Source organism: Monomorium pharaonis, chromosome 11 (genome assembly GCF_013373865.1).
Source record: "Monomorium pharaonis isolate MP-MQ-018 chromosome 11, ASM1337386v2, whole genome shotgun sequence".
Lineage (NCBI taxonomy): Eukaryota > Metazoa > Arthropoda > Insecta > Hymenoptera > Formicidae > Monomorium > Monomorium pharaonis.
The window spans coordinates 3,785,426-3,800,686 of NC_050477.1; the positions used below are offsets into that span (position 1 = coordinate 3,785,426).

General features: G+C 45.9%; 1 protein-coding gene across 2 annotated transcripts in view; it reads right to left on the reverse strand.

Annotated features, from left to right (window-relative positions):
* LOC105835640 (LIM/homeobox protein Lhx9) overlaps nucleotides 1-15,261 on the reverse strand; it is a 174,204-nt gene that overhangs the window by 24,375 nt on the left and 134,568 nt on the right. For both annotated transcript variants that reach the window (XM_028191443.2, XM_012679099.3), the window contains 2 exons: nucleotides 4,823-5,352; nucleotides 724-932 (listed from right to left, as the gene is read on the reverse strand). In XM_028191443.2, the coding sequence (XP_028047244.1) occupies nucleotides 724-932; nucleotides 4,823-5,200 (587 nt within the window). In that variant the 5' untranslated portion in view covers nucleotides 5,201-5,352. The remainder of the gene's footprint in view (nucleotides 1-723; nucleotides 933-4,822; nucleotides 5,353-15,261) is intronic.

A 15,261-nucleotide genomic window follows, 5' to 3' on the forward strand; every position in this document is an offset into this window, starting at 1 on the left:
TTCTATATCCAAATCGCGCTTTTTTCTTAGATTTTGATATTCCCGGATATATTTAGATATTACGATAGCGTCCACATGCTGCTCGGTATATCTCAACAATACGGCGAGTAATTGCTGTAGCTATTGAAGAAAAAGAAGGCGAATATGATTACGAGATATGACGTAAAACGGCAACTTCCTAGTTCCGCGGCTATTTTGCACGAGAGGAATGTTGATTACACGATATTGGCTCCCAGGAATCCCGGTACGGTATAAACGAACGCGCGGCAAGTACCACGATAAATTAGCCATAATGGCCGCGCACAATAACAGTATTTATTATTAATAACGAAGCGTCGGGCGTTGTTATTAGTTTCAAGAAATTAGACGGCGCCGATTCTCTCTGTCTCGGCCTCGCGGAGTCGCGCCTGCGCAAAGCCGGAATATTCGATGTCCCGTGTTGTGCGACATAGTACCTAATTTAATGGAAGCGATAATTTCTAGCTTATTCATGAGTGGCCGTTGCTATCAATTCCTCGACGCGATAAGTGACGATACGCAGTAAACAGTCGAAGGCGATGTCGTCTGAGTCATTGAGAACGCTTTAGCCATATTCGCCGAAAAAGAATCTTTCTCGTCCCCCTTTTCTCCCCCCCTTTTTTAAAAATAAATTTCCCTATTATGGTCCCGTTGATCGATTAGATTTATACGTCCGGGTCAAAAGAAATTAACAACAGGACTCACCGTCTGTAGTCGGCTTTGCAGAGGATCATGCCACTTTTGGTGTAGCAGGACTGGCCGACCTCTCCCAATACCACGTTGCAACACGAACACTTGAGGCAGCTAATGTGCCAGTACCGGTCCATCGCTAGCAACAGCCATCTTTCCACTATTTGTACACCGCAGGCGGCGCATTGCCGAAGGCCCGTTGACCCGCTTGGGACACCTTCTTGCTGCAACATCAAGTTTTCGTTTTCTGTTACTCGCGCGTACACACACTCGACGACTTTATAAATTCACAAATAGCCGCAATTTATATTAATTTGTATCTAATTAACGATATCTTACGCATGTCAATTAATTTGTGTAATCGAGCCAACTAACTGCTACCACTACTACGCTTTTTCCTCGAACTCCGAGAGGCCGCGAGGGAGATGGTTGATTATGAAGTTTGAGTAAAGAAAACGATGGCGGCTGACGGTGTATTTTTTGAATAAGACGCGGGTAAGAGTTGCCACACACGCCTTTGAAATCGCCTCTAGCCCATTATAAGTAGAAATTCAAGCATCGTGGTAATTAATGCGAAAACAGAAAGTCATTAACGGGCACTAAATCATTACGGCGTCTTAAGTGCGCGCTTATTATGAATGCTTACTCGTGATTATGCAAACACACGTAGGCGAACGTAACTCTTGCTCGCGGGACCTACAACTTGCTCGCTAATTTCACTTTGTACGACGTTGCTCAATATTGTATCGTTATTAAAAATACTGCACAGTTTACCACTAAATCAACAAAACTGCGTCGGTCCTGAATTCAAAGAGTCCTCTTTGATCAAGTATATTACAAAAAAAAAATGTATTACAAGTATTTATAATACATGTGCGCAAGAAAATCTATGTAGGAAGACAGAAAAGCAGTTTGCTTCGTATGCGTTATTTACACAAAAATACATATAAAAAGAAGAGAGGCTATTCAGTGATTAAAAATGTTTTAACGAGTTGAAATCAAAAAAGGGTCAATAACAATAGCGAATATTGTGCTTAAATAATATTTTTGCGTGATTTTACATACATTTTCGGGTTTTATTTAAACTGCGCGCTTATACTTTCTATCTTGAAACGCGGCTCTTAAAATCAGCAAGAATAACAATTTAAACACTGTATTGATTTCGATAAGAGCCAAATACGCTGTTGTTGGAGCTAATAGAATTCTACTTTAAAAGTGTAAGTAAGAGTTACGCATCGCATACATGTATACTCAATACGCGTGCTCGCATTTATTACACTCGCATATTTAATGTATATCGACGTAGTAATCCCGTAGCGTAGGATGACTTTCGAATAGTAATGTCTGCCCGTGCAGTTATGCGAATAGTCGGACACGGTAGGCTACGCACAGCAATGCCCATTTCGACTTGCGTCAGGAAATACGAGAGCGAATGCGTTAATTGCCGTTGCGTCGTGCCGACGCAGCGTGGACTCCGAAAAAGCGAAACGTCTCCCGCGCGAAAAGGAAAGCGAAAGAAAAAAAAAAGAAAAAGAAAAAGAAATCCCGCCGACACTCGCGCCGTACACTTACTTTGATTTCCGTCTTAATATTGCCGGAGAACCATTTATTCATTCGCGTAATGTTGTAGTGATATGGATATTGGACCTCCATGATGCACTTTGCTGCGTGTATCCCTCTTCGCGGCGCACGAAGCGGGAAAAGGAACGAGAGAGAGAAAAGAGGAAAAAAAATGAAGACGACGACGACAGCGACGAAAAACCGATCTCGGGCCGCACTCCGGATTCACTCGGCCAATGATATCACTCGACCTCGAACAAGTTCCCGTTGCGATACACTCACTTTCCCCCACCGCGGTTTCAAGGATCCGGAGGTCCTCGCTTCCTCGTTGAATTTCACGGTACTACGAAAATCAGAATGGCGCGCCTTGAGAATCGCAGGCGGCTATGAGCGATCTTCGCGAAACACGCGATTTTCGGCGACGCGTATTCCCGACGCGCGACGCGATACATGGACTCGTTGCAGACGGAAAGGAACGAGCAAAGAAGCGAAACGAAGCGAAGCACGGACGGGACCCAACTGCTGGTGCTGCGGGCCCCCCGAATGCCTCGCGGGCCTGCGTGCGGGTTCAGGTACCTTGGGCTCAGAGTAGGGAGAATGTAAAAAGGCGAGTCTAGAAAGGACCCAACCGATACCGAGGGAGAAAGCGAGATAAAGACAGCGAGAGGGATCGACGAGACGAGGGGAAGGGGAATAGAGCGGACTAAGAGGGGAGGTGAACGGAGGACCCATTCGTGTGCTGGACAGAGAGAGACCTGACGGTTGAGAAGGGGAGAGAAAGGGGAAGGGGTCTTTTCCATAGCACCGGTTGAAAGAAGAGAATGGGAGGAAAGTGGGGAGAGAAAGAAGAGAGAAAGAGAAAGAGAGAAACAGAGACGGGCAGAGGTGAGAGAAGGATATATTCTGGGACAGGCTTCCTAAGTGTCGTGAGTCTTACAATGTTGTGTAAAGCGAAAGTTGTGGTAAATTTTCAGATACATTACGTATACATTTACGATATACAATGATAAAGAGAGTAAAAAATTAAGGAAATAAAATTTAAAGAAAGAATATAACGTGGGAAAAAAAACGTAAAAAGAAAGTATAGAAAGTAAAAAAATCCAAGCTCAGAAAAAAAAGATGCAAAATAGCGCAGAACAAGAAAGGAGAGATAGCTGTGGTTCAAAACGATGGCAAGACATAAAGAAGATAAATATGAAAAACATAAGGCGATTTGAGATAAAGAATAAGGAGAAGAACTACAGACTGCAGTGGATACAAGGAAGAAGAGAGGAGGAATAATGAATAGAGAAGATACAAGAAAGAAAGCTTGAAGAACAATGCAAGAGAGTAAGGCTGAGTACGAGTGAGACGGTGACAGAATACATGTGAAATCTAAGAGGAAAACGAGATAGAAAGCATAGGACAGGATGACGGAAAGCAGGTCTAAAAAATTCGAAGGATGCATGAATACGACGATACGCCATTCAAGAATCCAGACATAAAAGTTGAGAATTAAAAAAAAAGCGCTTTATTATTTAAATCGTAACAGAAAATACAAATTTCAGAGAATTCAGTAATGTAAAGTTTATAATTCTCAGAAGAGGAGGGGGGCATGGGGGGCAAAAATCGCCTCGTGTTGATTTTTTGAATGAATACTATTGATAACCGATGATTCATCTGTTCATGGGTACACACAAGATAAGCGAGAAAGCTTTAAGATAAATACGTTACTGTTATCTGCTAACAACGCATTTCTTTGACCAATTCTAATTAACGAAATAAAATCCTGCTTTAACATTATTATTTTAGAAAAAGAAATAATTTAAACTTTAATGCTAATAACATTAAAATACAATACATCCATAGAAACAGAGAAGAAAAGCTGAACGACCGGTTATTTACGAAAATGTGCTCGGACAAATGTATTCAGAAAGGTATTTAACCAAAAAGTGGTTGAGAAAAGAAAGACTTTAAGTGTAGCAATCGCCAAAAAACAGTTCACGATGTAGAATAACAGATGTACACGTCTTCGGGCGCTGGAAACCGGAAGACAGAGTACAGTCAACGCAGAAAGGTGAATGAAGAATGAAACTTGGAGAAGCAATATACTCTGAAAAGGTAGAATGTTGTGTGATGCAAGGGCAGAGAAGGGAGGAAAGGAAAAAAAGGGCAGGTAAAAGCGTCAGGCAGAAAACTGCAAGAAGGAACCCCGCGCGGACCTCTTCATCCCTATTCAATTATATTTCTCTCTCATAAATGCCTATATTGTTACGTTTGTCAATGGCGAAGAGTAAGTGAGGGTCGGACGGACGGATAATACTGCCGAATTGTAGCCCGTGACCCTACGTTAGACCTACGTTCCCTAGTTCTTTATGACCAAGTTGAAGAACCTCGGAATTTTTCACCACTCCTCACCTTTGGAACCACCTGTATCGCTTCACTTCGTTGCACGAGATATTAAATTTCGTATCATGTGTAATACAAACGCACATACAAACATGTTAACGAAGCACTGATATTTGAAATAATGTCCCGAGGACGTGAATTATTGCATAAAATACAGTGTACTCACCTTGAGCGTGCAGTTATTGTTATGATTGACGGGTGGGTACGCGGGATGTCCTGGCATGTGAGGATGAGGGTGTCCAGGGTGATGTGGATGATCCGGCATCATGCCGCCGCCGCTGTGATGATGCCCGTTACTACCCATGCCCTGTCCAGGTTGCAGGGCACCATAGGGGGTAGCGGGATCGCCGGGACCGCCAGTATGCTGGGGTGAGTGCGGGCTTGGTAGATCGGGGGTGGTCGTGGTACCGCCACCGCCACCTCCACCACCTCCTCCGGTTCCATACGCGTGATGCGGCCCGCCGGGCCCCGGATGATGCGGACTGCTCGATAGCGAGGGGTGGTGGGGGTAGGCTGCGGAATGGCCCGGATGGTGGGGGTTCATACCAGCGGTTAACGCGCTCGCCAGTTTGCCCGATGGGAGGGTGGACTCAGAGAGCCCACCGACGGTTTTCAACAATGAAACGGAGTTAGAATTGTAGTTACGGCCCTCTATTGCGTACCGGTACCGGCTCTTTTTTTCCGGTACTTTGAAATCTGTAACAACAAAATAAAAACAATTTTAGTCGATTGATTCAGAATATCTGATGTAAATACTGATGTTATTAAATACTAAAAGGTAGCTCAGTATATCGATAAATATTTGTTTTCAATAACAATTCAGTAATAGAATATTTGTTATAAATTAATGCTGCAGAGGAATAATGTTTCAACTTCCTTTCTTCGCCTATTGTTGTCACTATTATAAAAAATCCTGTTCTTGCTTATAACGCAATACAAAATTCGTCAGATCGTAATGCAAATGGGAAGAAATTTCTATAATGCCTTAGAATTTTAAAACAGCCTGACCTATTCTTTGTCAAAAGCTAAAGATCATCAAGTGCTACTTGCACGGCACGTCCATCTTAATTAACCTTCCGTAAACAATTATAGTTTTACTTACTTCGTACGTAAACCGTATCTTTTTTCTACAGCTCAAGTTTTTTTTGTGTCTAGACTTCTAGACTGTTGCAGACTTAAAAAAAAATCTAGAAAAATGCAGAGTTGCTTTCCAATATCTATGTTACACTACCAAATAATTGTTTGACTCAAATATTAAATTTATTAAAAAAGAATTGAAATTTGTGTCAAAGTAAGGAAAAAATAGAAATTGAAATATTTTAAAATGTATCTTGGCAATAAATAAATATTTAAAAGAGTTGTTGCAAACTTTTACACTTTAGACTATAATCTTAAAAAAATACAGACACACATTAGTGATGGATTCGAAAAGTATAATTTTAATATCTGTAAATAAAATTTTATAGCGATTCATGGATATGATAAATATACGGAAAAAGAAATTTAAGATTTAAAAAATGAATATATAAATTTAAAAAATACAAAATATATCAGTAATAATATAAAAATTTGATAAATTATATGAAAATATTCTTATAAAGAGACGGCTTCATCATTTTATGGAGAACAGCAAGATGCAAGCGTAAACCAACTAACTATTTTGCCTGTGTCTTCCTATTCCATTCGTCACAGAACAAAATTATTAATAAATAATAAAAACAATATTTAAAAACTGAAAAATATGCACTTACTTCCGAAAACATTAACGTTGTCGGCCATCTTTTAGATCTTTTGGACACAAGCGTAATTTTTACTTCGTGCTAGTTGAACACAGTATGTCGCGCGCTGGGCTTACTCGGCGACTAAGAGCTTACTAACGCAATTTCTTTTCAGAAAATGTTCTATACCCCACCCTTCCTATTTAAGAGAAATTTGAGAATGGAATGCCTGCGTAAAGGAAAAGACCTAGACTGCGTTCTGAAATTCACTACTAGTACTGAAGTATACATAACATAAGCTATAGATTTTCAGTACAGTGAATTTCGGAATGCAGCCCCAGTTGTCTGTGAAAGGTTAACAGTAATTGTTCTTCCCCATCTCAGCGGGTGTGCCGACCTTCCATTCCAAATTTTTTGTCCCTAGGAATAGAACGAGAATCCTCTTTAGGTTCAAGGACAGAAGATATCTTAGTAGATTCCTCGTAACATATGTTAACCAATAACGGTTTTCTCTAGCATTAAACGTGCGCTAATAATGCTTGACAAGTAATGAAAAAGTGATTATCTTCTTGTAACGACGATCGATAATAAATTCGTAAATTCGTCGGCGGCAAGGAAGGAGATGTTTAGGCACGTAATATCAAGGAATCCCTTTGTTGTGCGCAAAAGGGTGCTCCTCGTTTCGATAAATGCGGTTCCGCTGTACGCGGGGGAAAGTAAAACTGTCGGTGTGCGACCTCGGTGGGAGAAAGTAATTAGCGCGCGCGCGCTGAGGCATATATTATTCCACGATGCACGGCGCACATCGGTACATCGGAACACACTCAGGCTCTTAATACGTATTTAATTAAGTATGCCGTGGTAGAGAGAGAGCGTAGGAGGACGCGCGGAGAAGGGCGGGCGACGAGAAGGAGAGGAAGGGGAGTTTATAGTGGATATCAGTATGGGCAACCATAACTCTCGCGCCTCCGCCAGCGAGCAGCGTGCCACTTATACGAGCACCTACCGCGATGGAATTTCATCCTCGCCGTTACCACATAAATCTCCGGCGCATTAATGCCCTTACGGACTCACTCGCCCGCTCCGCGTTTCTGCGTGTCGGCTTCTTCTTAATGCGGTTACTTAAGTGCAGCGCGTGCGCGCACACGAGTCGCGACGGCTTCAAACTCTGTCGCGAATTATCGCGTCAGCTGATTGATATGATTAGACCGAAGTAAATCGAAGTTATCGCGGGGAGCACGGTGTATACGTAAAGAGATCTCGTACGAGATCTCGTGCGCAAAAAGTCTGCGGGACTGTTGTCGTTGTCGATGAGTAAATCTCGAAAGCGCAGAGCGTGTTTATGGACATCTATCGAATCAGTATCGTCAAATTAGGCTCGAGTGTTCGATCCACCCGATTGACTTGTGATTCCAAGTGCCGGATGCTCCCGGTCGTTCGTTATCAGTCCGCTCCCACGCGCGTTTACGAGGCCTGACCTCTCCGGAGACGTTCGCCGTGCTCCTCGCGGAAGCGCGATAGCCAAACGATAACAAGATGATAACGAGGGAATACACCGGTAATTACCGGAATGATAATGACGAGGAGAACGACGAAAACGCGTGGGTGGACGGGGAGTGGGGAGAGGAAAGGCGAAGGAGGAGAACGGCGGAGGGCGATCGGCTGCGATAGGGATAATTAACGATCGCAATCGTACGAAAATGAGGACAGGGCGAGTGCGACGACGACGATAACGAGCGGTCCAGCGATCTTATTAGCGATAAGCGTCGATAACGAGGACGCCCCGTTCTATACGACAGCGAGCGGAAAGAAAGTCAGCCTAAGGATTAATGGCGATCCCTCGCGCAGTCGCCGGGGGGGGGGGGAGGGGTGGAGCGTTACATTCCGGCGAAATGACATTCAACCCCTTGGTGGCTTAACCTCTCAACCGTTTCAAGGCCGTCCACGACATTTTTTAATTTCAGAACGTTAATTGAACGTGGCCGTAGCACGTGTGGAAATAAAAATTTCAACCAACATGGCGCGGAATTAATTAACAGAAACGTGACACGAAAAGAAGAGCGAGACACGTCCAGCTTCTCCATCTAGAAGGATTCGACCGGTCGCGATTTACACGATCCACGTTTGAATTGAATTTAAATATTTCTCGAGCTGACGAACTCTTTCGCGAATTGCCAGCTCGTAAAGGTCTCTTCCTCCACCGCTCCCCCCCCTCCCCCCCGTGCGCATCGTACGATCGCATCTTCGGGAATCCTTTTGCTGTTTCGTTGGGATCGAGTGGTATTACGAAATCGTTGGGCGCTGTCTTGAGTACCAATAAAATGGCACAGTTGGGGTAGCCCGTATAGTCCCGCGAAATTAATATCGGTTTCATTTCAAGATGTTAACTTGCCGCGTGCTTCTTTATGAATCTTCAGAAATTCAATGTCCAAATAAAGGGGTATCATTTCCAAAGATGAATCAGCCGATAATCTAAACTGGAATGTTATTCTTAACTTCGTCAGTCATTAATCAGACGTCCGAAGATGATAGAGATAAAGCGTTTCAACGTGGCATTGAAAAATTTTTACGCATGCTGTTCTACCATCGTGGACTAGAAATGTAACCTCAGGGAATTTACAGCGAGGTTCTGCTTATTAATGTATTACCATTCCTCGGATGGCCGATACACGCGTATATTCACCGTTTCGCAGCGTTGCAAAGTGTAACTCTGATTATTATTAATAAAAAAAAAAAATGTGAGGTTGTGCGCCAGTTCTCAAAGGAGTTCCGGTAATGATGGCCAAGACTCACCCTCGGGCTTTCCATCTTCCAATTCCACGGCAATAATACGTTACGCGGAAGGTTCAAGAATTTCACTGCAGTCTACAGACCGGTCGACGACAATAAAGTAGAGTATTTTGTATCGCGTAATAAACCTTCAAGTGGCATAATGAACACCCTCGAGTCCGCAAGTACCGAAACGCGCGTTCCAGAAGTGCGTCAGAACCAATCGACGTGGCGAAGCTCTGAAAATTACGACTGCTTTGTCGTCGCAGGAATTCGTCGTGAGAAATTTGTATCCGGGATACTTGGAAATTTATTGCGAATATTTACAACTACTAATTCATTTAATTAACCCGACCACGGATTCCGTCCCGAGTAAAAAGATCCATACCTGTGGGCACGATCCTATCTTACCCAATCCACCGAGAAGTGAAATAACGCTGTATCTATTCTAATAAATTTATAGAGCATGGTATTATATTTCGGGTACCTTACAATGTCCCAATCTACCTTTTCGGGAATATCAAATGTCTTAAGATTATTGCCCTGGTCTCGCACGAAAAAACACGGTCATTCCCGTAGGGCGCGCCCGAGGCGAGCGGAGGGGTCGACGTGGGGATGTAATGATAAGTTCAGGCCGGTAATCACCGGCAAGAGAGGGACAGCGCCGGAGAAGACACTGAAAATAATCTAATTATTGGCGAGGACGATTATAGTGATTAGGCGCGTCGCGGCGGCCTCTTCCCTGTTTGCCACGCACGGCCCACCTATTATAAGTATATCCTAGGAGGGCGCACAAATGAAAAGGCGTGCGCGCGCGCGCGCGAACGCGGACGCGAGCTCTCCTTTCTTCGGACGGAGGAAACAGACGGACAGGAGAGGAGGAACAACAACAACAACAACGGCGATGACGACAAGGGACCACGGCACGCAATTACCGAGGAATGCAGACGAAGGAAGAAAGCGGCTTTCTTCCATGTATTGGCCCGCCACGTTCGTTGAATTCGTTTGACGCAATCCTTACTCTTGAAAATTTCAAATCGGAACAATTCGAGCGCCGAGTTGTTCTTCCCTGGCTTTTCTTGGATCTCCCCGTTGGAATACTCAACGGAAGTTGGAACACTCGGTTTCTTAGCTCGTTAAGGATTTTTAAGTTCATTACTCTTTGCGTTCTTAAATAAGGAGATTCATGGACTGATAAACCCTTCGTTTTTACGGTCTTGAAACTTGGATTCATGAACGTCGAATAGCACTCGGGGAAGTTATTGTAACGAGATAAATAGTACGACTTCTGTGTGCATGTAGATGTGTTTACAGAATCCTCCAAGTTAAGGAAAATAAAAAGATAAGTCAACAGATGGGGAAAAAAAAGCGGCAGTGATTAGTTGGTACAATGTCTGCCGCCGAAGAATATCGGGCGTTATGAGGGTCGGCTTGAGATTCACGTGGCGCAAAGTAACAAGCTGCCAACGTTGGATATTTATGGGGGTCGTCAAGGGTCAAACCCAGTTTCGCCCAATACGCACAGTTGCCATTCCACATCTTCGCTGCGCGCGCTCGAGATAGAGAGAAAGAGAGAAGAGGGAAGGGGGAGGAAGAGAGAAAGAATTTTATATTTTATATTTAATGGCTTATATGCGCCGGCGATGCACTTCTGTCCCTGCGGAAACGGGCGAATAGAATTTTCTCCGCAAACTTTTCTCGAAATCGATTCTCCTCTCAATTGGCGAAGAGATCTCGAACAATCCGTCGAGAGATATCATACTTTGATACAATTTGAGATAGTAATTGAAGCTGAAATATATTATACACGCGCGTATTGTCGTCTCTGACGTAACATGTAAGTTTTACGGGTCATTACTTAAAGTATACTGCGAGATAATATTGCCGCTGTGGGGTTTGTAGCCGGCGTAACTTTCCCTTGTCCCTTGCCCCGCCCTCCCCTACCCCCCTGTGTGCACAGCCACCACCACGGGAACATGCGAGTGCGCCGCAGTGCGCAATAAAATTAGCGTCTATCGGTCAAGGTAAGTGCGGCGCGCATTAGACAAGGCGGTCGAGCGGGCGGAGATCAGGAAACGTCGGAAACGGGGGAAGGCGGGCGTGGTAAAAGCAGTGGAAGCCTAATTGGCCGAAATTAGCAAGTTTAGTCATTAGCAGAGTTTCCGGCGGCGGCGGCGACGGCGGCGGCGGTGGTGGCGTCGGCGGCGATGGTGGGTTCACTTGACTCTACTTCCTGCGAAAGGAAGGAAGGACGGAAGGAAGGTATGTGTGTATAGCCGTCATCGATCGCCCGATCTATACTGGAGAGGGGTGGGAGAGGGAGGAATAGCGTTCTCGGGGTGTCGTTTCGTATAGCTTTCGGAGGCTCGAACGATTTCAAGCGCCGGCGACAATCTCTGTCGCAGGAGATTAGAATCGTATCGTCATCCGAGTACTCGACTCGGTGCTGAAACGATTCGTCTCGGTTCCGCCGTGACCTGCATTAAGCCGCACCGTTTGCGTTGCGGTCGCACGTTGCTCTATCGGCTCGCGCGTGAGGCTTATCGCGATCTCGCACGAGAGCGAAAAGTTGCTCGCCGAAAGAAAGAGAAAGAGAAAGAGAGAGAGAGAGAGAGAGAGAGAGAGGATCGATGACCCACTCACTTGCGAGGCGGTCCCAGCTTCGGTAATACGCTTTAAATGCGTCGGCGTCCAAGGCGTTGATATCGCGCCGATGGCAAGGTGCAGACCGCAGGATTCCGATGGGAACAGTTATTTGCGGTCTCACGGTGCGAGACGCTCCGCGACGCTCACACGCGCGCGCGCCTGACACACGCGCGGGACGCTGTTAACGATCCTACCGGTACCGTGTAACAATCCCTCGCTTCGTGGTATCACGGTATTTTCTACGCCATCTTCAACCCCTCCCCCACCCGTTTCCCTCCTTCCTCGGGTTTATCGGGACATTGTTCTCGAGCTGAAGGACCGCGATATTTCGCAAATTCAGAAACGCATCCCTGACATAAACACTTGGTTCAACAATAATAGGGAAAAGTATTACGTGCGATTATCGCGTATCATCGACATAAAAACATTAGGATGAAGTTAATGCAAACTAGAATGTCTATTACTCTCGCGTTATCAATTGTCCTTGTGTGTCAGACGAATTCTGGGAGATGGGACAAGACAGGCGGGACGAGCAAGACGAGAAGAGAGGACCGTAGAGGAGAAGGAAGAAGAGGAGGACAAAGAGGAGGACGAGGGAAAAGCGCTCGTCCTCAGGGCCGCGAGGCAATTACAAAATTGCAAAAATTAACCATAAAACCCGACCGGCATACCGGCGCTACCATAAAGCTAGTCGGACGACCGGCCGATCGGCGCATATTTTTGGTGTTTACGACCAATCACGTGGCCGCGCGGAGAACGCGTAGTACGAGCGGTATACGCGTTTCCCTCCCCTCGCGCGGGCACGAGCGGAGGGCCGCGCGGGTGGATTCTCCCCGCGCGGAAAGAAAATTGCACGGCGATTTTGCACCGCCATTCGAAATGCCGCTGTAAAACGTCTGCCCTTCCTCCGACCTCCCCGCCCCTCGTCTCTCCCATCTCTCTCTCCCTATCCGCATTTCTTCCCATCATTCCTCCGACTGCAACCCTTTTGCTGTTGAGCGAGTATGAATCCGTCAGACGGAACGACGAGGGAATTCGCATTAAATCATATTTTCCACGTTGTTTCGCGATCAGACGTCTTAAATATCATAAGACGCACGGGCGCGCGCTAAAAGATTAATCCGAGGACGCGGTGGGGATTTTACATCCCGATCTCCGGGCGGATTTGTCCTGAGATTATGCTCGACAATAAAATGTACCGCGTATCCTCTAATCGTCGGGTACCGTTTTATTCCGTGTATAGGGAAATTAATAACGCTCGCTCGCTCGCGCGCGCCTCGCCCAATTAAGCAGTCCGATTTTTCGATAATCTGCGGCCACGTGTTGCGCCGCGATAATTATTTCTACCACCGCGGCAATATTGCGCTCGCGCGCCGCAATTATTTATCGCCGCTTCGTACAATGCTCGTTCACGAGACTGACGACACGCGCCCGCACACACAGGCCCGTATATTATTTACAGGATATACAACCACTTTCAAAGGAGTCGTCGTGACAATTCGAGTTGTATCGCGTACCGGATATTTTCAATCGTCTATCGCGGTGAAAATGATTTTAAAAAAAAAAAAAAGAGATGGAGAAAGAGAGAGAGAGAGAGAGGAAAAAATCCCCCAAAAGAGACAGTGATTTTACAAAATTAAGAGACGAACGCAGCTCCGCTGTTCTGCGCGGTTCTCCTGACGAGCGCATTAATTCCGTTTGAAATTCGGATGAATGCATTAATTCCCTCCTGACCCCGTTGTACAAAATGCGTACCCTACGAATCAACAATGCCAGCCGGGCGAGCCAGCATACGTTATATTCTCACGCATCCATACATAAGCGCGTGCACGGTACGCACGCACGCACGCACGCACATGTACTCGGTCGCGCGCGCGAGCACGCCCGTTGGGCATCAGCTGCTCTATACGAGGGCCCTTAATTATTCTATTAAACAGGCCGCGGTCTTATTGTAATGCGTACGCGTTTGCGCGCGCGTGTACGTGCGTGCTCGCGCGTGCGCTTACGCGCGCGCGCGCGCGTGTGTGTGTGTGTATGTGTACGAGCTCTGAATGGAACCATAAATTTATTGTGTCGAAGAGGAGATTGCCGGGGCCGAAGAAAGCTGTTTGGCGCAATTGAATGCGAGTTGCGGTATTGTGCGCCCGAATCGAACCCCGCTAGATCAATTCGTCCGGATGCTCTTTTTTCATTCCGCGCGCGTGTATCGCGCCGCGATCGATCGGCCTTCCGCGACGTCGCCGAGGAGGACACCGTTGGCTTATTAATTCTCTCCGAAACGTATATATATATTTTATATATATATATATCGGGACGCCCCGGCAAACCGTGGTGTCCTAATTTTCATTTAGATACTCGTGGTACATTTTAACGGAAACGAAAGATTTCGTGGCTCTCTCTTTCTCTCTCTCTCCGACTCTATCTATCGTTATACAGGTTTCTTTATGGGCACCCGAAATCGGAGGACGATTACATTGAACGGGCAACAGCGCGCATTTTTCCCATCGGAAAACTTTATAATGACCGGTCGCACGAATCTCCCAAAAATCCCGCCCAATCCAATCTCGGATCTACGGCCGGGCTTCGATGCCTCGCGCTTGTCCGTCGTGGGGGGGGGGGGGAAAATAGAACGCGAGACAATTTGCACGGGCGGTGGGTGTTTTGGAAAATCCGGCCGGGATCCACACCCGGTATATTCACTTCTCCCGATTCGCCCGTAAAGTAATGATTTCAATTTCGCGAGATCGCGCTGCCCCCAGCTACCCAAGGGTAGCTACCGCCGCGCTGCCGCTCTCTCCACCGCTCGCCCTCGAAGATTCGGATTAAGCGACTAAGGAAATTCAATATCAGTAGCTGAGATGGGCACATAAAATTACTGACTGCCACTTCGCCTTAATTTGCGTAGTAAAGTTGCCCCGCTTCGGCGAGCAACCCGTCCCCTCCCTCGTTTCGCCTCCCTTGTCTGTCTCCCTTCCGCCCCCGCCGTGACCCGCGCTTTCGTGTAAAACTAAGGGATTATGATTCGGTTATTGGCTCCCGGCGCATTTTAGTGCGTAATTGGATGAAATTTGCAGCACCACTGCGATGTCGCCTCTCTGTTTCTTCTTTCCTCCCTCTCTTCCCCCTCTCCGTTTCCAACTCTGCCTCCCTAACGATATGAAATACGAGCACCATATTGCGAATCGCGAGAGGCAGGCTCGTTTCTTAGCCTCGACGACGTTCATTCTGGTAGTTTCGCTGTTGTAAGTTGGAATTTATTAATCAAAGAGGTGGCTAGAGAAAGAGGGAAGGGAGAGAGAGAGAGAGAAACGAGACAGGAAGACGGAAGAACGTGACGTATGGCTGAATAAATGGGTATTACAATATTTATAACAGCGTATGAAATTGCAATTAGAAATGATCATCCTTTTTCGTATCATTAAGCTGCTATTAAAAAGTACAATAGTTATTATTATCAATGACTAGGCATAAA